The sequence below is a fragment of the Ambystoma mexicanum genome, chromosome 2q (assembly GCF_040938575.1).
Source record: "Ambystoma mexicanum isolate Mex_15411 chromosome 2q, UKY_AmexF1_1, whole genome shotgun sequence".
NCBI lineage: Eukaryota > Metazoa > Chordata > Amphibia > Caudata > Ambystomatidae > Ambystoma > Ambystoma mexicanum.
Genome location: NC_090924.1, coordinates 1299559049 through 1299581065, shown reverse-complemented (window position 1 = coordinate 1299581065; position 22017 = coordinate 1299559049). Strand labels below are relative to the sequence as shown.

General features: G+C 45.6%; 1 protein-coding gene across 1 annotated transcript in view; it reads left to right on the top strand.

The window, feature by feature from the left end:
- COL6A6 (collagen type VI alpha 6 chain) overlaps positions 1-22017 on the top strand; it is an 858285-nt gene that overhangs the window by 776430 nt on the left and 59838 nt on the right. Inside the window, exon 33 of the mRNA XM_069646627.1 lies at positions 2327-2820. Within this exon, the coding sequence (XP_069502728.1) occupies positions 2327-2820 (494 nt within the window). The remainder of the gene's footprint in view (positions 1-2326; positions 2821-22017) is intronic.

The following is a 22017-nucleotide window of genomic DNA, read 5'->3' as shown; positions in this document are numbered from 1 at the left end:
GGAAGACCTGGCCAGTAACTGCCCACAGCCCACGCAGAGGGGCTTGTTGGCTGTTACCGTCCATATCTGTCTTCCGATGCAAGGGTGATTATCTTATTGGATCCTGTGTGTACCAGGGAGAAAAGGATTTTCCGTGTTGTGACCTTGTTTAATGGAGTGTATATATCTACCAAATGTGTTATCATTCGGTTAAAAGATGATGGTAAAGTGTTCACGCTGGGGTCCTCTGGATTTGTTGTAGCCAAGGACAGCAATGTCTGGTCAGGAGCCTCTTGGGGATAGCTTATGTGGGATTGCTGCAGTGTCATTGGAGGATTTGACCTGTTGCATATTGCTAGGGAGAAAACGTTTCAGGTGGATGGGAATGGTAGCACGATCAGTATAACTGAGCAGGATTGGCTGGGAGCATTTTGCCAGAGGGGAGGAGGTGAAAGGAGTTTGAGTGTGTTGCCTTTTAAGTGGCTGGTAATTCAGATTGCTTTATAGCATAGATTCTGTGAAGTCATTGAGGGCCCCACTAATCATTTTGTGGCCTGAGTTCCAGGCAGGATGGGGTCACAGAGAACTGTGAGGATCTAGATGGGATTTAACGTAGAAAGGCCAGTGGCTGGAATGCGGAGATGTGAGGCGGCGGAGGAAAGAGGGAGAGATGAGACGAGGTAAAAGAATTTGCAAGCACCAGAAAATTGACTGTGGAAGAATTTGCAAAACAAATCCATGGGCAGGCCAAAAGAACATTAAAAAGATTCTATAGGAGAGATATTTTATTTCCCCTTGGAAACGGGTTGATTGGAATAACTAGTGCAAAATACCCAGTGTTATCCAATGCACAAGGGAAAATGTTTATGCTGTTTTTAAAACCAGAAAGAACAAAACATCCTCATTGAATCAGTCACTGTGACGAATTCTTATGAAATCAATGTGTGGTTAGCGACAAACGCAGCTTTTTTCATCGTATCGGAGGCATGCAAAAGTACCAATGCCTGTGACACCTTGAACCGGTCCTAGCTTTGTTTGCCAACAGTTCTTTATATCCTCGTAGTAGGCACATACTTATTATGAGAACAGCTTTACTACAAGTCCCAGAAAGCAAAGCAGTGTTAGTTAAAGAGCTAGGGCTGGCTCAACTGTGGCTGTTAAGTATTTCATCTCTACGACACTATGTGGTTTGGTATTGTGACAAAATAAATCTTTCTAACCAATTTAGAACAGTGTAAAAATGAAGAAATTAAACAGTGACATTGCTACGTGGGATAAGGGTCAATGTACCCATACAGTCCCCCCCGCCCATTTTCTTCCTGCTCTTATCAGACCTACCCAGCCTGCTGCCTTAAACCCAGCACTTGCCACTTGCTGGCTGCACTACCATTGCTTGTTGCCTTTATTAATTATTAATTTATTATTATTGATCTGTTTTTTCCGTCTCGCTCCGCACTCTTCTTTTTCTCCCCCTTCCATGCACATCTCCCAGGGGTGGACTGGGAACCAAAAGAGGCCCTGGAAATAATTTTCAAAGTGGCCCCATATTGCACATTTTGAGCAAGCCCAACCCTTTTCCTATGAGAAAATGTGAAAATAAAATACAAAAGAGCCCAGGGTGCAGAGGCCCACCGGGAAATCTCCAGAGTACCCTTTAGGCCAGTCCAGCCCTGACATCTCCCCCTCCCCCATGCACGTGCGCGTTCTTAATGTCACTGGGCCTAGTAAGGTCGTTGTTTTTGTTCTCCCCTGTTCCTCTTCCCTTGCCTTGTCGCGCTCTGAAACACTAGTGTACAAGCGCGATAGAAACAAAATATCAATATCAATGGAGCAGTAAACCTTAAAAAGGATGTCTATGTGCATACAGCAATCACACAAAATTAGCCAGACATTAGTAAGAAGGGGAGATAAGGCAAAAGTAAAACATTATTTTAAAAATGAACTATTAGGCGCTGCAGTAGTATTAACAATGTATTATTATCAGGGTATTCGTTGAGTGCAGACATGGCTTCAGGAAGCAAAGGCACGCTTTACAATCGTAGGGGGGAGAACATGGTGAGGGAAGCACAGAAACAAGGGAGCGGGGAGCTAACGAGAGGGGGGAGGGCGGGCAATTTCTCAGAAAGGGATATAGAAGCAACCAGGGGAGGAAACGGAAGAAAGTTCCATTGCACAAGCAAATAAAAAATGGGAGCATTGGTTGGAGCAAAGGGAATATCTTACAATACCGTGTATGTAAGCATTTACCATGTGGTGTTTATAATTTAACGTATCAGTTAATTTCAAGAGTTAGTATTTTAGCAACATGCTAACATGTGAATTTAACATACGCTTTGTTGTTTTTTAGGAAAATCCGACTGCCCTGTGTACCCAACAGAGTTAGTGTTTGCATTGGACATGTCCAAGGATGTCACAGTAGACACATTCCGGAAGATGAAAGACATTGTTTTGTCAGTTGTGGGCGAGCTCAGCATCAGAGAGATCAACTGTCCAATCGGAGCGCGGGTGGCCATTTTGTCATATAACGCCAACAGCAAATACCTGGTCCGCTTCTCAGACTTCCACAGCAGGACTCAGCTTCTCAAGGCTATCAGAGGTATAGCATTCGAGAGGTCCTCAGGCGCACGACACATTGGGAGGACCATGAGGTTTGTGGCCAGGAATGCCTTCAAGCGCACCCTCCATGGTGCCAACGTGAGAAAAGTGGCTGTATTGTTTAGCAATGGACAGTCCGAAGATGACACCTCTATCCAAACAGCGGTCATGGAGTTCAGCGCCCTTGACATCGTTCCAGTGGTGATTGCTTTTAACAGTGTACCGCATGTCGAAACCGCCTTTAAGGTAAGAAGCCTGCTGTTGCGCTCAAACGCTCATTATCATTCTGCTGTCGAATTACAAGAATGTAGCAGTCGACCAAAGAAATCCAGTACAAAACATGCTCAAAAACGAATAGTGTGTAATCCCTTATTCACCTAATCCCATTCACTATCCGCCTCACTCTTTATTACATAAAGAATTTTAAAATTAAGTTGAACCCAAACCAGTGTGACAAAACCACATGCACGAGGGGTGTGTAGATGACAGGGGGAATACGGGCACCAGTGGTAGCCACCCAATAAGTGATGCCACCCCCAGGGTTCATCCAACCTCCTCAACCATCAGGCCACCCATGAACTGTCTTTGAAGGAAAAGCCTCCCAAGATGGCTGCTATTGCATGTACTTCATGGTTAAGAGTCCAGGATCCCCAACCCCATCTTAGTGGGCATCGGGGATAGGTAGACAAGTACACCATCCACACAACTGACAGTTTGTGAACCTGCAAGAACCTCTGGCCAGCAATAATAGAAAAAGCCCTCGGTAGCTCAGGAAACAGCTGGGGCGTTCAGCTTTTGGAGAGTGGCTCCCCTCTAGAACTGGGGAGAGAAGGTGGCCGGTGATCCACATGTGTACAGTGGAGCAGAAGGACACACCATGATGGCAGAGGATTGAGCCGATCAGTGGATTCGATTGGCCACTATACACTTCCGCCTGATTCTAAGATATTGGCTGCGCATTTAAGCCCACGTAGTCTGAATTCATCAAGCGATTGCTGAGCTTGGCAGGCTGTGCTACTTGGATAGTGAAAATGGGAAAGGAAACATATGGCGGGGAGGTGGGATTATGAAGCCCTGATCAATCCTGTGACACACTGATCCCAAACTTCATTGAAGCACTTTAAACCGCCAAGTCAGTATAAAAGGAGGCAGAAGGAGACCAGACATAAGGGTGGTAGGACGGTGTTCAAGCAGAGAGTTAGTGTGTCAATTTAGACAGTTAAAGGAGAGAGGACCAGGTGGCTATGCCAGATATCCCAGTCCCTCTGGTGGATCAGGCAGCAAGGAGCCCACAGTCTAGCCAGAGTCAGATTCCATTGAGGAGTAATGATTCTAGTCTACCTAGGAGCCAGTGACCACCAGGGCATCACCAGTTGTTGAGCGCTATCACCCAGAGCCTGGCAGCAGCAGAGATCTTGGAGCCGATCAGAGCCTGTAGTGGATGCAAGCTGAGGAGGGCAACCCTTGGCAGGTGGAGGAGAATATCTTCCACCCAACACATACCCTAGAGGGGGTCATTCATGCTTGCAACCATCATGGGTATCCCTTGAGGCCAGGGGAATCAAAGATCATAAATGCTAGGCATGTGCTGTGTCTACATGTAAGGAACCCATAAAGGCGACTCAAGACCAGATGACAACCAGATCTTTACTTGTAGCAAACACTATGGTCAATTAAAAAAGGGTACTGGGGAGCTTTAAACTCCCTTAGACCATGAACGTTATGGCAACCCAGATTTTTTTTAGAGTAGATAATTGGTCTCGGCCAATGACACTAGGTCCTAATAGCATATACACTTGAACTTGTTTTGTTAATCCTCTATCCTGACACTGTTAGTCTTCTCCTGAGTCAGGAGTCTTCTCCTGATTTAGGAGAAGACTAACAGTGTCATGATAGAGGATTAACAAAACAAGTTCAAGTGTATGCGGCATTCTCCTACTTGGCTTATAGATCACCTCAGCCACAGGTCCTATACGGGATCCTCCAAGGTGATCCCATAGGGTTAGATTAGACTAGAGGTAGAGTATTAGAGTACTGGTGGGAAGGACCAGGTTCAGTTAAAAAACCTTGGATCCCTTCTCCACTGCGCGATTATTTAATTTCATCCCCTTCTATTCACTGTTGCTTTATCCAGGCTGAGAACGCTGGCCAGTTTTGTCATGCCGCTCGCTTTCCCCTCTCCTGTAGTCATTTATCCAATACTTGCTGAGGTAAAAATATCGGCAGTGTCCTGAGTCTTCTGTTCCATTTCACTCTGTGAAACCCACCAACCGCCTACCACTTAGCTCCCACTACACCCTTGGCTCCAAATACTCACTACCACCGTTCTTCTCCCCTTCCTTCACATTACCCTTGCACGTTCTCTGAAACAGCCTCCCACCTTCTCATGCCGGCCTCCGATGTCAAGGGTCCCCTGAATGGACTGCATTTATACTGAGAAACTTGCTAAGCAAAATGTGCACTCACCCAGCATTGTCACCTTTAGGAATTGTCAGAAGTTTTTATTAAATTCACTTTGAAAAGGTATTTTGACAAAACTATGGAAATATACAAAGAAAAAAAATACAGATCTATCCCTTTCACATATAGATAATAGGAATTTCTTCTGAACCGGATTATTCCGAGTCTGCCAGCAGGGGCAGTGAATTACCAGCAGGCCCGACCTGCCGGGAGTTCAGGCCTCTTCTGGCAGAAAAATCACTGAAGCACCGGCACTGTTAACAACGGTGCCGGTGCTTCAGAACGTACCGCCTTTGCCGGTGCCTGTAATATCCCGGTAACACCGGGATATCGGGCGCCAGCAACGGTAACAGGAGTTTGACAGTAGCACCAGCGGGTTACCAGCAATCTCCTAATGAGGGCCATAGTCCATAAAGTGATTATTGGTTTTTTCTCATACGACCAGATAAAATGCATATACAACATCCCAAAACTGCTCTTATATCAGCGCAGTACAAAAGCATATTAAGGACCTTTCCCCTATTTAAAAAAATAATTCATAGGTTGTCAAGCTCTTTTTACATTGCAATTGTTACAGCAAATGAAACATGCCTATAGGTGTTAGACTTGCAGGCCATTATGACTCAGTTTACACTCCCCAATCCAGGATTCTGTAGGCATGTTTTGATCCATGATCTACTGAGTTCATCATACAGGAGACACCGCAAAGGAAAGCGCTAGAGCCTTTTCCACTGACTGTGGAATGGGTACGAGTCTGTATTCCTGGTTTCCATTCATGCGGCTAGGGGCAAAATCTCAAGCCAAAGCTTAATGTATACAGTCTTCACTGGGAACGGCTCAACTTAATTCGGGTAACTCTCAAATTCAAAGGAGGTTTTTGTATTGAAATAAGCCATTGTCACAACATTCCAGCAGCAACACTCTAAAGTATTTTGCTCTGCCCAACTAACTAGTGCTTTTCTAACCTCAATAATGATTTGATTTGTTTCCTTGGGAGAAAAAGAATTTTCAAAAAATTGCACCAAATCTACGGTCGCACCCGTCTGTTTTATACTTTTCTCCCAAGAAAGGGAACGCGCCCCCTGGGTTCTTATGACATCAGTATGTTCAATCCCTGTGTCTGGTGATGTCCACGGGTGACCCCTGTCATGAAGCCGAGTGGATCAACATGATGCAGATGCCGTGATGAATGTCCACAAAGCAGAAGTCTACTAGGGCTAGTTAGTACATAAGCCACATTTAGGAAAATGTAACACATAGATACACAAACAGGATGAAATCTTCCTGTCAGTCTTCGAAATCTACGATTCATAGAAAGTCATTCTCTTCTGGTTCCTGTGCATTTATCCACTATTTCTCAATCACTCAGAGTCTTGGAGTTTTAAAGTGCCCCCTGCACTTCTTCATTCTCGTCTCCTCCGTTGTTGACTCAGATCATCTTCTTTTCACACGACTTTGAGGAGACCCTCTCTTGAGTCTCTGGAGCACTTAGTGCCCTTGTAAGTCTGAGGAAAAGACTCTTCTAAAAGTGGGTGGCAGTGAACAAACTCCCCAGAGCGACCATGTCTCACGGCCCTGTCTTTTGCACACTCCCGACACCCCACCTTCAATGAATCACAATGGTCTTGTACCTTAAGAGACCACTCCTGCATCTACTATTCTGTCCTCTCCAGCTTTTTTCTCTTTCTATTCTCTCTGAGGTTCCTCCACCCCTTCGCCATGTGCTTGTACTTCACCCTGACCTTAACCTGCCCTCTACAAGTGCTGTGCTGCCCTCTGCTCCTCCTCGTAGCAGCTCCTTAACACCACCACTCCATTGTCACCATCGGTCTTCCTCCTCACCACCATCTTAACGTTCTCACCATCTCCCTGACTGCTTTCTCCGCATTCCTCCTTAAGCCCTTCTGCCGCCTCTCTGCTGATGTTCTATCCAACCTCCTTTGCAAGTCCCTCCTCATCTCCACTGATGTCCTTCCCAACCTTATGCTTAATGACCCTTACCACCTCCTCTCACCCTCCTCCTTCCACCAGATGCTCTTCCCAACCTTGTCCTTGAGGACCACCATCACCTCTTCTTTAACACTCTTCCTCCTCCCACCTGATCTTCTCCCCAACCACTTCCTTAGCACTTTCCTCTACTTTAACAATCCCCTCTCCTCTCCCCGCCTTCAGCCAATTCTCTCCAGCCTTTCTTCTCTGCCTCCTCAATAACCTCCTACCTTCATTCACTACGATCTCAACTCGCCAGCACTGCTCTTCCGAAATCCTTTCCACTGCAGTCATTGGAATTGGTCCTCATTTTTTTTGTATTGTCGTTTGGTTAAATCTCATAACCTTTAACAACATACAACAGATCAAAATAAAAAAGGAAAAACAAAATTGTTAAAAAGAAATTAAAAAAACACAATAATGTGTTATCATTCCAGATAACAAATAAAGACATCAACATCCTAATTCATATAATTTATTTCTTGAATCATAAAAAAACGACTTAGTCCATCCATAAAAGTCAACACACTATACAAGCATATAGCAAAACATATCAAAGGCTATGTAAACAAACAAACAGATTAAATACCAGAACCTTAGCAACCATAGTTCTTCAGTGAGCTATCTAAGCTGGGCGCTTCTAGAAAAGAGGTGACTACTATAATTGTGCATGTAGTATGTCCTGATAAACAAACAGTCCACACCTCTTTAGTACGTCCAAATTCAAATGTAGCTGCACGTTTTCAGAGACTTTTCTCTTAGTTCCTGTATAACTGGACAGACAATGAAAATATGTTCTAGAGTTTCAATCATTTCAATATTATTACAGAATCGACAGACTGGATGAACATCCATGAAATAGCCCATTCTCTTTAATATTTGTTTAGTATGAACCATGTTCAATCGCAATCTTAAAAACAAACTACAAACCCACTTTGATGGATAAATTGTCTAAAAATGTAGCCAAAATGCCCAATTTCATGTCATCTAAGCTCAAATGGGCCAATGAAGGATACTCACACATCCTATCCGAGGTTTCATTCCAGTCTGTTTCGAACAACAATTTCTTAACCCGTATAGGGTTACCCATAAATTCAAATATAGAACAATTTATTTTTACTAGCAAATGATAACCATAATAATAAATCTCATTACCCTAGGTACGATTGCTCCCCCCGGGATATTTTTCAAATCCTCAAAAAGAGAATTCATCGCTGGGTCAGCAATCTTCCTCAACAGGGAAATAAACTTCCACTGGGCCGTTGCTCTCAGGAAAACCAAACCAAGTTCGTACCAAATGGCATCAATGGGAATTGCATTTGGTAACCCTAGCACCCTTCGCCAGGCCAAAGCCTCCAAATGAGACAAGTATTCCAGTAAGGAAGTCAAACATATCTCCATGCCATATAAGATTTTCGGAACAAGTTTCCCCTCATAGGAACTTAATGCAGGTTTTAGGGTGTATTTACCATAACGGCCATCTACTCTCACCAATTGATTTGTTAAAGTACGTGTGCGTTCTTTTAACTAAGTTTCCAATTTTGTCTCACTAGGGGAAGCCTGTATAAAAAAAACAAATATACCAGCGAGTCCACACCTGAGATTAAATGATGACCAATGTGCCATTGAAAACTGGTCTTCATCTTCCCATTTGAGCATTGTAAAATCTTAGTCTTGGGTGGATTGATGCTGAGGGCATGAGCGGAAGTGTAGGACGTGAAAGCATCCAATAACCTCTGCAGTGCCGCTGATGCACAGTCAAATAACAAGAAGTCATCCGCAGTATGGCTTTAACCTATCAATAGCTGGTGTTACAAATGTGGCAGAACTTAAATACTCACCTACATCAGACAGGTAGAGGTTAAACAGGCAAGGAGCTAATACGCAACCTTGCCTGACACCTCTACCCAGAGGAATTCGACGAGAAAGAGCCCCAGGCCCAGGAATCTGTCCTTATATAGAACTGGAGTTGGGCGGCTGCACTCTGAGTGGCTGGAGAGATCAAGTGACCTCTCTGGGCATGCTCCGTGACTGTGATGTTTTGTAGCCCCAATGCTTTGTAGAAAGTCTTCAAACAGGCCAGTCAGTATCTTGGCTCTCTTTCTAGAATGTTCAGTCTAGTGGATGGGCAGCAGCTGTTGCTTTCTTTCCTTGCCTGTGGCTGAAGTATTTTCTGACGTAGTTGCTTTTGGTTGTCTCGTGTACACAACAGGCCAGTGTAGGTACTGTGCACTGTTTTTGTGGGATGAGAAGACTGAAACAATGTGTCCCCTACATGTTGTTTGGTTTGAGCTTCCTCCCATTGTTTCCAATAAAGAGCGTGGCTGCTGAGAAATTCTCTCTTCATCTTTTTTGCAGCAGTAGTGGAGACAACCTTTCCTCTCGTAGTTCTCTCCATAGTGTGGGGAAAACATGTAGTTATTTCTGGATGACTGGTTTTGGCATGGCCTGGGCTTTTCTTCTTGTTGCCACTGGTTATTAAACGAAGGATGGATGCTAGACCCCTATTACTGTACTCGTTGGTGGGTGGAAAGCACTTCTATGGGGGGTTCCGGTCACTGAATCCATAAGTTTGCTTCCCTAACATAGTCCATGTTTTCCCTCTGTAGAACAAATGGATTGTGGGAAATATATTTTCTCTCAGTGTGGTTAGTCAGCACTGGATAACTTTCACTTGGGTCATGTTCTCCAGTGTCCATCCTTATGCCAGGGAACTGACAAGTTTTTCTCCATAGTCCTCTTATTATGATTGCACAGTTGACTCTCATGGGTCCATTCCAGGTTTTCCCACTGACAGAAGGGATTTCTGGGAGGTGTAGTCCATGAATTATGAGGTTCTAAGAATATGTGGGTTAATGCACCCTGGCTGACTTTGAAGGTCTTGTAATGTCAGTCCAATGTTCAAGGGGCCATGAATGCGCGGTCACTTTTTGTCATGCCCTTCTACTCTTAAAAATTGCTTTTTAGAGTCTCTCATAACCCAGGCAGTTTGCCCCTAGCTGACAGACCCAAAAGCAAACGTTGGAGATGTTTCCACACTGTATAAACATGGAAAATATTAACCAAGAAGCTCCGTTTCATCATGAGGTTAAAGCACTTTTTCATAGGATCTTAAAATAAAAATGTATACATGAGTTTCCAGAATATCAAAATACCTTTCTACAAACTGTTATCACACAGTGGTTCTGTTATGTGACCCCTTGTCGCTGCCTGCACAGTATAACCCGGGGGGGCACCCAGAGACTCGGAATACAGCCCTAGCGAATGACAGGCCTACAATACAAAGGTTGCACAATTGTCCATAGAGGAGTGCATTGATTCATTGGTCTACCTTGCAGGATTGCCCATATTGACAACATGCCCACCTTTAATTCTAGAGGACGTTGGCATAAAATAGTAACAAATACGTTATCAGATAGAAAAGGGGTCCTGTTATTGATAACATTTTTGAACTTTTAAGCAATAAGGTCAAATACATGATAAAAGATCTAAATGTAAAAGTTTGTATGCAAACTAAAACATTTTTAATTAAAACAAAGGGGGTCCGGTTTCATAGAACTCTTGAGAGAAATCATTAGTGACATTATATTTATAAATAATAGCACCTTTTGTTACAGACATTAGAAAATAGCTCAACACAAGCAGCCAGTGGCTAAAACGGTCTCTAATGATTTCTGCTAGTGAAAAATGTGTGTGCATTTTTAGAGCATGATGCCGGCTGTATTACATATCTCACTACTGCTACACAACTACATAGTGTATAATGCACCTTCGATCATACCAAAATCCCTGTGCTACATTAAAACATTCATAGTTAAATATTAACTGCAAGAACAAAACTTTGTAAAAAGGAGTCAATGAAGCACAAACTTGAATAATTCAAAATTGCTTCTGCGCAAAACCGGATGCTGCATTCTCCTTTCATGTCTAAAAACACATCTGTTGGCTTTGCAAATACTTTTAATTGCACTGAGCAATTTGCTTTGTATTTATATTTTAGCCAGGTTTATTACTGGTCCGAGCCGTAATACGAACAAAATATGTAAACTGCTGTCCCACGTCTGCAGCAAATACTTGCAGTAAATCGATGTAATGCGACAGGCAGTTTCATTAGAATGTTTTAAGGTTTATAAAATGAACAACCCTCCGTGGAGTCTAAAATAACTCTCTCTGTCAGAGTGACAGCAAAACCAGCCTTTAACAAAGCCCATACACAGAGTTAGGAACAAATGGGAATGCCATGAATGTGTAATGTCGCCATTGAAAAAGCTTTGTCTTACTATGTGGTGCTAATTCACTGCTGAAAAAGCAATAATGGAAAGCATTAGTGTAAATTGAAAAACTTCACATTCACACTGATGTCACTCTCTCCTCCAGGAAGAGTATGATCACAGTGAATATACAGAGCCGTAAGGGGGCTGAGGCACAAGCATGGCAAAGCGACAAGCAGCCAGCTACTCTGAGACTTCGGCAACACAGTACATGGAGGTTGTGGCCTAGTAGCGAATGTTGGGTGGCAACGCCAGAGAAAAAAAGGGAGCCATGAGAGCCAGCCCATATCTTTTGCACCTACAGAGACTGATGGCTCAAAAGTATGGAGAGAAATTGAGCTTGGAGTAAAGCATTTCTGTGTGGTGGTGGAGGAATGTCAGAAGTGAGCAAAAGCACATGGCCGTGTACAAGGAAGAGGAGATGAATCTTCATGCGCTTGGGAGTGAAGCTGGCAGCCATGTGTATGTTGTGCAGAGAGCGTGATCAGTGCCAAGGATCGCTCCAAGCACATGGCAGATTAAGTAATATTGCTTTCAATGGAAGGCCTGTGAGAAAAAAAGTGCTTAGCATCTCAAGTCCTTGAAATGTAGGACCACCATTCTGTTAACCCTTTGATTGTCAGTATTTCAGTGATTTCCTATGTAAATTATGAGGTGTGTATACTACTTAAATTAGATGAAAGATTAACTTCATTCTGGTTCTCATAGAGATACCCTAGTGCCCTTCTCGGTTGCTGCTGTCTGGATAATTAAAATCCTAAAGACATGTTAGTCTACTTGTATTGACTTTCCGATGGTAACCTCATTACTGATGGGTAGCCAGGGTACTTCATTGGTTGCTGAGTGCTAGTGTCCATGTTGTGACTTATAGAGGCTTTGTAGGTCCATGACTACTGCCTGTACCATTACAGTTATAATTCCCCTTTTTGTCACATTACAAGATATGTGTTTGTATGTTGGATTTGTGCCTGTAGCCTCAATGGCACTACTCATCCCAGATAGTGGTGTAACCTACTGGAGGATGTTGATTGGCTTGTCAGTAGATTCATCAGATTCGATGGGTTTTCACACATTCTCAATATGAAGGTGAAAGAGGCAGGAAAAGAGAAACAGGAAGATGGGAAGATGCGGAGAACAATATGAGGGTGAAGGAGGGGTGTGAACAGTATCAGGAGACAGTGGATAACAAATGCAGTGGGGCGCAAATAAACTAGGACAAACAATTCATTGTGTACTCCAGTTGTAGGCCTTTTGAATCCGGTTTAACAACACTGGTTCAAATTTGAGATACTCAAGGACACCTGCTCACTTGCTCCAGTGACCCTCTTAGTGAACCACACCCTGGCACTGGTTTGTCGTGGCTGGCGGATGGAGCCAAACATCAGTAGTGGGTGTACTATCTTTTCATCTCTGCTTTTATCTCTGTCCACCTAAAATCTGTCTTACACAAAGAAAGATCTACTAACTTTCCAAGATAACACCTAGACCTAACTCCGAGTGACTACCTCCAGCTTATTGAAGATTCTATGGGCCTCATTATGAGGAGGGCAGTAAGGGTTAACGGCGCCGGTAAAGGTGCCGGAGCCATTAACCCCTTACCGCCCCATTATGAGGTCCGCTCGCAGGACCCGCTCTGAACGCCTGGTTTTACCTGACGTCCTTAGTGGGTCCCGCGAGTGGCCCAGCATGCTAACACCGGGCCCGTCATTAATGGGCCAGTTGCTAGCATGCTCCCCATTCCCATTGAGTCTTATGGGGGCTCAAATGGGAATGGGGATGGACCGGGTTTGGGTTCCCTGATTGGGGAAATACCGGGCCCTCCAAGGTCGGAATGGCCCGGTATTTCCCCATTCAGGGAACCCAGACCCAGGTTTGGGGGTAGCCATGGCCTTATTAAGGGCATGGCTACCTCCAAACAAGTAATGAGGCCCAATGTCAGTGTATTGGTTTCTATTCTGCTATGTATTTAGTAAATTAGGGGAACTCGTTTGTTTCACCCGTGTGCTCTTCATCACGTGGCAACATTAGATCTCACGCTTTCTTAAAACAGCAACGTACCACACGAATGACTATTTGTACCACATCAAGTGTTATTTCAATAGCTTGCTACTCAGATCATTTCCACTTGCCTCTAGCGTACACACTTGCATCGTCCATGGCTGGAGAAAACACTACTCACATGCAGTCATTTCATGCCTTTAACTTCTTGGAAAGCCATATCTGAGACCCTGAAATAGGGCCAATCTTGTGTTTTACGGGAACCGACCATACTGGCTGCCCAAGGTCTGGCCCCGGGCTGAGGGCCATGCAGTCATGAAACAATTCACAGCTTTCAACAGCTCCTTCAGGCAACATCTGCAGTAATGTTCCATTTTTGCTCAAGGGAGCCAGGCATTCTTGTCTCATTACAGCCTCTATTTACTTTTCTGAAAGGTTGATATGCCATGTATCAAGCGCATAACCTTTATGAAGCAGCTTTGTGGACCTGGAGTGAGACTCTACATCAGAAGACGGATTACATAAACAATTTTGGCGAGTGTAAAAAGCAGACGCCCGATACAAAATGGAAATGAAATATAAAATGACAACATTAAGATCCCAAGCCTCCCTGATCCACTGCAAATATGGCAAATATTCTTGCATACCAATTCTCATATTTTACAAACAAAAAGTTATTCCAACCTTGACATATGGTGCACAATCGAAATTCTTAGAGAGCCAACCGAAGTGGGATTATCTAGAAGGCTCTTTCTGGAAAAGATTGCTCAAACTAGCCAAAGGCTTTCCTATGCCTGCTATAAGATACGAACTAGGGCTCATTTCCCTGACGGCGATCATTCAGTGGAATTCAATGGGCCTCATTACATGTTTGCCGTTCCTGTAGTAACAGTGCCGGTAAGCTACCGGCACCGTTGCTACCGGACCGTCAAACTACGAGTTGTGCTCGCGGATGCCTCACTGCCCGCCAGGTTTGACCTGGCGGGCAGAGCAGCACCCGCGAGCATAGCATGTCGGATGCACCGGCACCGTTATAAACTGTGCCGGTGCATCCAACCTCCCCATTCCCACTGAGCCCTATGGGGCTCAAATGGAAATGAGGAGCATTTTTTTCTGGCGCCTGCAAATGGGCAATTACCGGGTCCGGTGGGGCCATAATGACCCAGTAATTGCCCATTCGCGGGTGCCGGAAAAACAATCGCAAGTTTGGCAGCAGCCTGGCGGTTTTATCGGCAAGGCTACCGCCAAACTTGTAATGAGGCCCAGTCTCTCTTTATAGAAAGTTCCTAATGAAAGAAACACAAAACAACCATCATACCCAGCCTAGCGCAAGCCTTTGGGAACAGATCAAGAAGCGAATTAAAAGCTTGGAGAAGCACTTGCTTAGAAAATGTGGAACGAGCCTGCATAGATGATGATACTATAATATCAAATATAATAATGAAGCCGCGAGGAGAAGGCCAGAAGACAAGGCCTGCACTCCTCTTTGCAGCTCTTCGCTGCTCGAAGTCTGCCGTCCGCCGTGGAACCCTGCCCGATTCACAAGGTAAGGAGGCCCACACTCCTGAGCAGCTCAAAACACTTGCCTCCAGACTTCGGCGTCTGCGTGCCCGCACCCTCACATGTGCACTGCTCTCAAAACCCATGCCCACAGACGTTCGCAACACACGCCTGCAAACCAGATCCCTGAAGCCATCCATTAGCCCTAACGTTCCACCCTCAGCTATTCAAAAATCCCATAGGCTGTGCCACACTAGGATCCCGAGCCCACACAGTATGCACGGCCCTGACCACAATGCTACTGCAACAATGGCTAAGACTATCGACAATGCGCCCCCTACCACTTCAATGTGCAATTCTTCTACCTCAATCATGCTATCCACTGATGTAAATGCTACTTTACCTGTGTCTAGGACCCTAGAAAATGTGCCCCCCACTACTTTGAACGTGTCCACTGCAAGGTGCAATTCCTCCACCACAGCCATGTTATCCACTACCACCAATGCCACCCCCGAACCCCTCCTCAAATGTGCCCTCATCAACGCCCGATCCATCAATGCTCACGCCCTAGACATCCACGACCTCATCACCACCCTAGATCCAGATCTTCTAATGGTCACTGAGACCTGGCTACATGAAGCCTCAGGCCCCGCTCTATCCCTCGCTCTCCCACAAGGCTATGCCATCACGAGACAAGATCGCCTGACCACAGGAGGCGGTGTCGCCCTCATAGCCAAAGACTCGATCACCATCAGAAAGGTAGACAAAACTATCAGCAATAACAGCGACTACCTTCAATTGAAACTCACTATCTCACACCATTGCACCATCACCCTTCTCCTCATCTATCGGCCACCAGGCCCCTTGGGAGACTTTCAGGCCTCCCTCACCCACCTCCTGGCTGACAACCTAAAAAAGTCATCCAAAGCCATTCTCCTCGGTGACATCAACCTAGGCCTAAATGACACCAAACACCCTGCTGCCAAATCACTTGACGCAGCTTTAGCCACTCTAGGATTCGCCAACACCATCACAGACCCCACTCATGCCCTAGGCAGATCATTAGACTGGATAGCCCATCACAACTGCCCCCTCACAGTCACAGGTAATACCCCCACCCCGTGGTCCGACCACCACACCATCACCTTCAACATCCCCACCTCCATCCCATCCCCTCCCCCCAACCCCTACCACCAGCCCTCACAAGAAGTGCCCGCCAACTGACCAAAGAAAGACTCTTACCCTTCCTACAGGGACCTGCCTTTAGACCCCCCTTCTCCAACGACCCAGAAACCCTTGCCAAGAACTACGATTCTGCTATCATGGCAGCAATCAATGCTATTGCCCCACTTAAACCACGCAAAACAAAACCTACTAGCCACACCAATGCTTGGTTCACCCAAGACCTTCTCAAATTGTGCACAGACAAAAGAGCAGCACTAGCCCGATGGCAATCATCCCGTGATGATAAAGACAAACTTAACTTCAAATCCCTCGCAAAAATCAGAGACTGCGCAGACACCCTTGCCCCTTTCCTAACAGCCTTCGTCAATGCCTCCTTCATCACAGGGAAAGTCCCCTCATGCCTTAAGGAAGCATGGGTCCGACCTCTCATAAAAAAACCTACACTTGACCCCACCTCCCCTAACAACTACCGCCCCATCACCACAGTCACATTCCTCCTCAAGATTCTAGACAAGGCAGCCTACCTGCAGGTCCAACACTTCCTCGAAGAGCATAACCTCCTAGGACTGAGACAATCCGGCTTTCGGCCTAGGCACGAGACAGAGACCGCCCTACTCGACCTCAAAAACCAAATGGATGACGCAAGGGACCAAGGCAAACCTATCCTGCTCCTCCTCCTCGACCTCTCTGCAGCTTTCGATCTTGTAGATCACGACATCCTTTGCCATCACCTCACCTCCACAGCCAATTTCTCCCAAGAAGCTACCACATGGATCACCTCCTTCCTCCAAGGTAGGACCATGCAGGTCTTCTCTGATCTAGCCACTGCGTCACCCGCCCCCTCTTCCTTATCCTCGACGCCATGGGCATCTCTTACACTAACTACGCTGACGACACACAGATCCTTCTCACATTAACAGGTGACTATGACACTGACTGCACAACTCTCAACAACATATATAACACAATCCAAATGTGGATGGCCATCATCAGCCTTTGCCTTAACTCCGACAAAACAGAGCTCCTACTTGTAGGTTCCCCTGACACCCTCAAGAAACTTGACGTCCAGTTTAGGCACTTTACCATTGACTCAATCAGAATTCCAGTACTGGACACGGTAAAGACACTAGGGGTCTATCTAGACTCCAACTTGTCCATGACCAGACAAGTAAACGCAATCGCCTCCTCTGTGGCTTACCATGCAAAACTCCTCAACGCAATCAGGCCTTTTCTGTCAAAAGACACTTGCACCAACATAGCCAGAGCCATAACTGGTTCCCGGCTAGGCTACTGGGCTAGGCTACTGTAATGTTCTCTTCCTAGGGACCTCTAACAAAAACCTCGAGAAGCTGCAAGTAATCCAGAACAGCGCCCTGCGTGCTGCTCAAGGCATTGCCAAGTGAGAGCACATCACTGCTGCCAGAAAAGCGTCCCACCTGCTCCCCATAAAGGAAAGGATCTTATTCAAAGCGTTAAGCATCACCCACAGATGCATCCACCTCTCATCCCCGGCGTACCTATCCCAGAGAATCCACCCTGCCGCCTCCACAAGACCCACCAGGACACCCTATGCCAATATGCTCTCCGTACCCAGGGTAAAAAGAGCTAGAGCAGGTGGCGCCAGCTTCCCCTACCTTGCTGCTTTACACTGGAACACCCTTCCCACCTCTCTGCGAGCTGAACCCTCATTAATTGCTTTCCGCAAAGCCATGAAAACTACCTTGTTCACCTAACCAACCCACACATGTTTAAACTCTCATAACTAACATGTATGATGTACTATGGTGTATGATGTATTATGGTGTGTGATACTCCTGATCGCTTAACACAGGATCCTGCCTTACTGTAACGCATGGCACAACCTGTACCTGTAACTAAGTTCCCTTACAAGTAACAGCGCCACAATGCCCCTGGGCTACCTGCGCGCTATATAAATGTAATAAATAAATAAATAAAACCCACAACGAGCCAAATATAAACTATGGTACAAGGATTGGGCAGAAATTGAAGAGTCATGCAAAAAGTATAAATTACACGCCCATGGCATATTCATTCCCAAAAAGATTTATGAAACACCAAAAATATTTACAAACATTTCCGTGCGGTGCGATGAGTACAGATCTAAATTAATGAGAGTGTGTTTTAACTTGTGGACTATTATACGGCGCAGAAGCAATGACAACCACAAAATAGCATGCAGATTCTGCGGCAATCTAAGTGAGAAAGAAACTCTGTATGAAGTAATCCCCCCCTCAGGGGACCGGCTGGGTGAAGGCTGGAGCCCAGGAGAAGTCCAGGAAGATGAGGTGGTGTGCCTCAGAAGAGATGCCACGGAGCAAGTTAACATGGTGGCTGCCATGTTGCTCAGAGAGAGCAAGGCAGTCCGACCATTGCAACAGAGCCGGAATGAACCGGGCTGGCTATAAAAATCATAGCAGGCGGAGGAGCTGGGAACAGAGTTCACCAGACAAGAGAGGATCTCTTGCTCAGTACCCTCCTGCTACGACGGCCTTAGTGAGGTCTATGAGGGTGCGGTAAGGATACAGTATAGCCCGGGAAGAACAAAGAAGGTGCACCACCGGCCGCAGCAGGAAGAGGTATTCGGGTGGCAATCCTCAGGCTCCTGCTGGAGAAGCAGCAAAACAGGGACCTAACGTGCTCCCAAGTGGAAGGAAAACGGAACAGTGGGCCCCCATCCGTGGACATCAAGACTCTCATGATGGCCTCAGATGGAAAGAAAAATAGCACCCAAGTCACCACCCAAGTCCATGCTCCGAAGGAAACCCTAGAAGTGAATGACTCCCTGACCACCAAAGGGGATATACAACAACTCATGGCTTACCTGACGAAGGGGATCAAATCTAGCACCTCAGAGCTGACAAAATCCATCTATGATCTTAACAACGATGTCATGGCCGCGGAGAAAAGACTGAACGACCTAGAATATACATATTATGAACAAAACCTCAAAAAGGCAGAAATGGGAGGTAGACTCCACAAGCTGGAAGAACGGATTGAGACCCTACTCACGAAGCAAGAGGACCTAGAAAATAGGTTCCGCAGAAACATTAGAGTACGAGGAATACCGACACATGTCCAGGACACAGACCTACACGGGGTTGGTGAACAAAGTATATCTTATCAACCAAGCATGGATGGCCACTCATGGCCTATGCTTGAACGATGATAAGACTGAGTTGATAATCCTGGGGTCACAGGCCAACATCAAATAACTAGGTCAGGAATTCTCCTCATTCAATATTGACGGGAACTCCATTCAAGTATCCAAGGAGGTAAAAATCCTTGGCTTCTACTTGGACTCCACACTGTCATTTGATAAACAGTTCAAATCCCTGACATCCTCTACAGCTTACACGTTCAAGCTACTCAGAGCTGGCAAGCCTTTCCTCTCTGATGACAGTTGCTTGATCCTGGCCAGAGCTCTAATACTGTCCAGAATTGATTATTGTAATGCTCTTTACAGTGGTGCTAATACAACTATCCATAAACTGCAAACTCTACAAAATAATGCCTTAAGAGTAGCCTTAGGCATAAACAAAAGAACCCATATATCCCCCCTTAGACGCCATCATAAATGGTTATCCACAGCCAATAAAATACAGTTGAAGATGGTCTCATTAACCCATAAAGCTCTTAATAATACTGCCCCTAGCTACCTTACAGCTAAGCTTCAGAGAAAAATTGCTCACAGACTAACCAGAGCCGGCAATGCTAATTGCCTGACCATACCCAAATACAAGCTCACCACCATTGGTGGCAATAGCTTCCTGGTAAAGGCGGCTAAATACTGGAACATTTTGCCCCAAGACCTGAGAGCTGACCAATCTTACTTACATTTCAGAAAAAAATGTATAAAACATATCATTGCTACAGCTCCTTAGCTTTTGACCTTTAGGATATGCCCGTAGCTCCAGCCCACTTGTGTGCCTAAGTGATACACAGAGGATCTGACTAAGCATTGCGCATTTCCGCACACTACTCATGTTTATTCTTGTAACTACAAAAGCCATCTTATCTCCTCTGTATATATCTGCACATTCAGTATACTCGACACCCTGTAATTGTTGTGCATGTTCATGTATATTCAATGTATATGTGTAACTATGTAAGTTGTATATTTGTGTAAATTCAATGGATATTTGTAACTCTGTAAGCCTTGCATCCTCTTACTGCTGCGCCCTTTTCCCTACGGGCTTGGTGCGCATAACAAGCGAATAAACAAACAAACAAACAAACCTTGAAAAATAAGTACAAGATCTCTTTCAGCTGATACTAGGCTTCCCTGAAACAGCCAACATTCTTCGAGAGCGCACTCACAGAGTGTGCTCACCACTCCAGAGAGAAAAGGCCTTGATTCTGGATGTCCTGACGATGGTCCATCTCTTCAAGACAAAGGCAGAAACAATAACAGCGACAAAGAGCACTAAGAAGATTGTGTTCCGGCAAGTCTAATTTCTCCTGTTCCAAGACCATGCCCAGATGACCCTGGCAAAGCGAAAGAGCCTCAGGGAAGCCATGACCTGGCTGATACAGAAAGACATAAAATACTGATGGGCCTTCCCATTTAGGCTGATGTTTGAGTATGAGGGTCGGTAATACTCAGTTGTGAAACAGGAAGAGGTGAGGGACTTGCTGGACATTATTGAATCTGACCAAGAAGAGATGATTGGAGTGAGACATCTGCAGGGGAAGGAGAGGAGGAGACCACAGGCAAGGAAGCTGAAAGGGGAGAGCGGAATGAGGTGTCATCATGAAACGGACTCCACCAAACCTATAGAGATGGATTACACATGAGGCGAGAGACGGTAGTCTGTGACTAGTCTGAGGGGGATCCATAAGAGATCTAAGAGGGATAGAGGGCCGAGGGTGGAGGAGGAAAGAGGGTGGAGGGTGGCTATGTAACCAAGGAGAAATGAGAGTCAATCGAGGTCTTGGCGAGGGTGCGGTATATGGAGGAGGTTGTCCTTTCCTCCGCGGACATCATGTCATCCTATGGGCCAATCAGAGGCCCGTACGCGGACTGAACAGGGACGTGAGTCTGCGGACCTAACCCAGATAATCACAATTTCTTTTTTACCCACATTTTGGCCTTTCAAAAAAAAAAAAAAAAACTACTGGACGGATTTACACCAAATTTACAAAAGCACACGTTCAGGCCCAAACAACTGCTCCTGCCTCAAATTTGATGAAAATCCGTCCACCGGTTTGGGCTGTAGCCATGAGCAAAAACCTTTTTCCATTGTGTCTAAGGAAAAATCGCACACTTTGGGACCCCCCTGTAACTGTGCCCTCCCCCCTGCCCCCCAGCATGAAACCTCACCAAATATTGCAGGATCAATCTGACAGGGCCATATACTTTTTTTGCAAAGTTTTGTGAGGATTCATCCGGGGGAGGGGGTGGTGAAGTTATAAGCTGCCCAATCCTAGGGCATTAAACCCTAAGTAACCCAGGGTAAACCAGACAGACTCCTTGTCACTGTGCCTTAGAGAGGCTCAGCTTCACCTCACTGAGGAACTTCCCACTGAGTAGTCTCTTCTCACATCTTTTATCTCACAATAGTATCCCTGGCCCAGTCTCTTTAATGCTCCCACCGTCAGGTCCTGCTGGAGCTCTTCCTCCTTTGGCTATCTAGGAAAATGCCCTCCACCTTCCCCTGGGTCCCTCCTCTGCAGCGTGTTGTTCTCACATCTTCCACTGATTCTTGCCTAATGTTATCCTCTCCTCCTCTCATGTTGTTACCACCTCATCTGTTCTGCTTTCTCCTGCCGCAGTTACCACTTCCAACGCTCCAACTTCCCTGGGTCATTTCCTCCAGCGTGTCACCACTAGGATAAGCAGGGACTACTCCCTCAAAAGTTCTTGCCATAACCTGAGGGATTAGATCAATTGGTAAAAGAAACAATAACTTCCTGGACCAAGACAGGACCATGCCCTATCTTAACCTGGAGCAGAATCTGTATAACTGGACAGTGATCTCTGAGGTCATCATGTCCATTGACAGTATTCCATCCTGGCGAA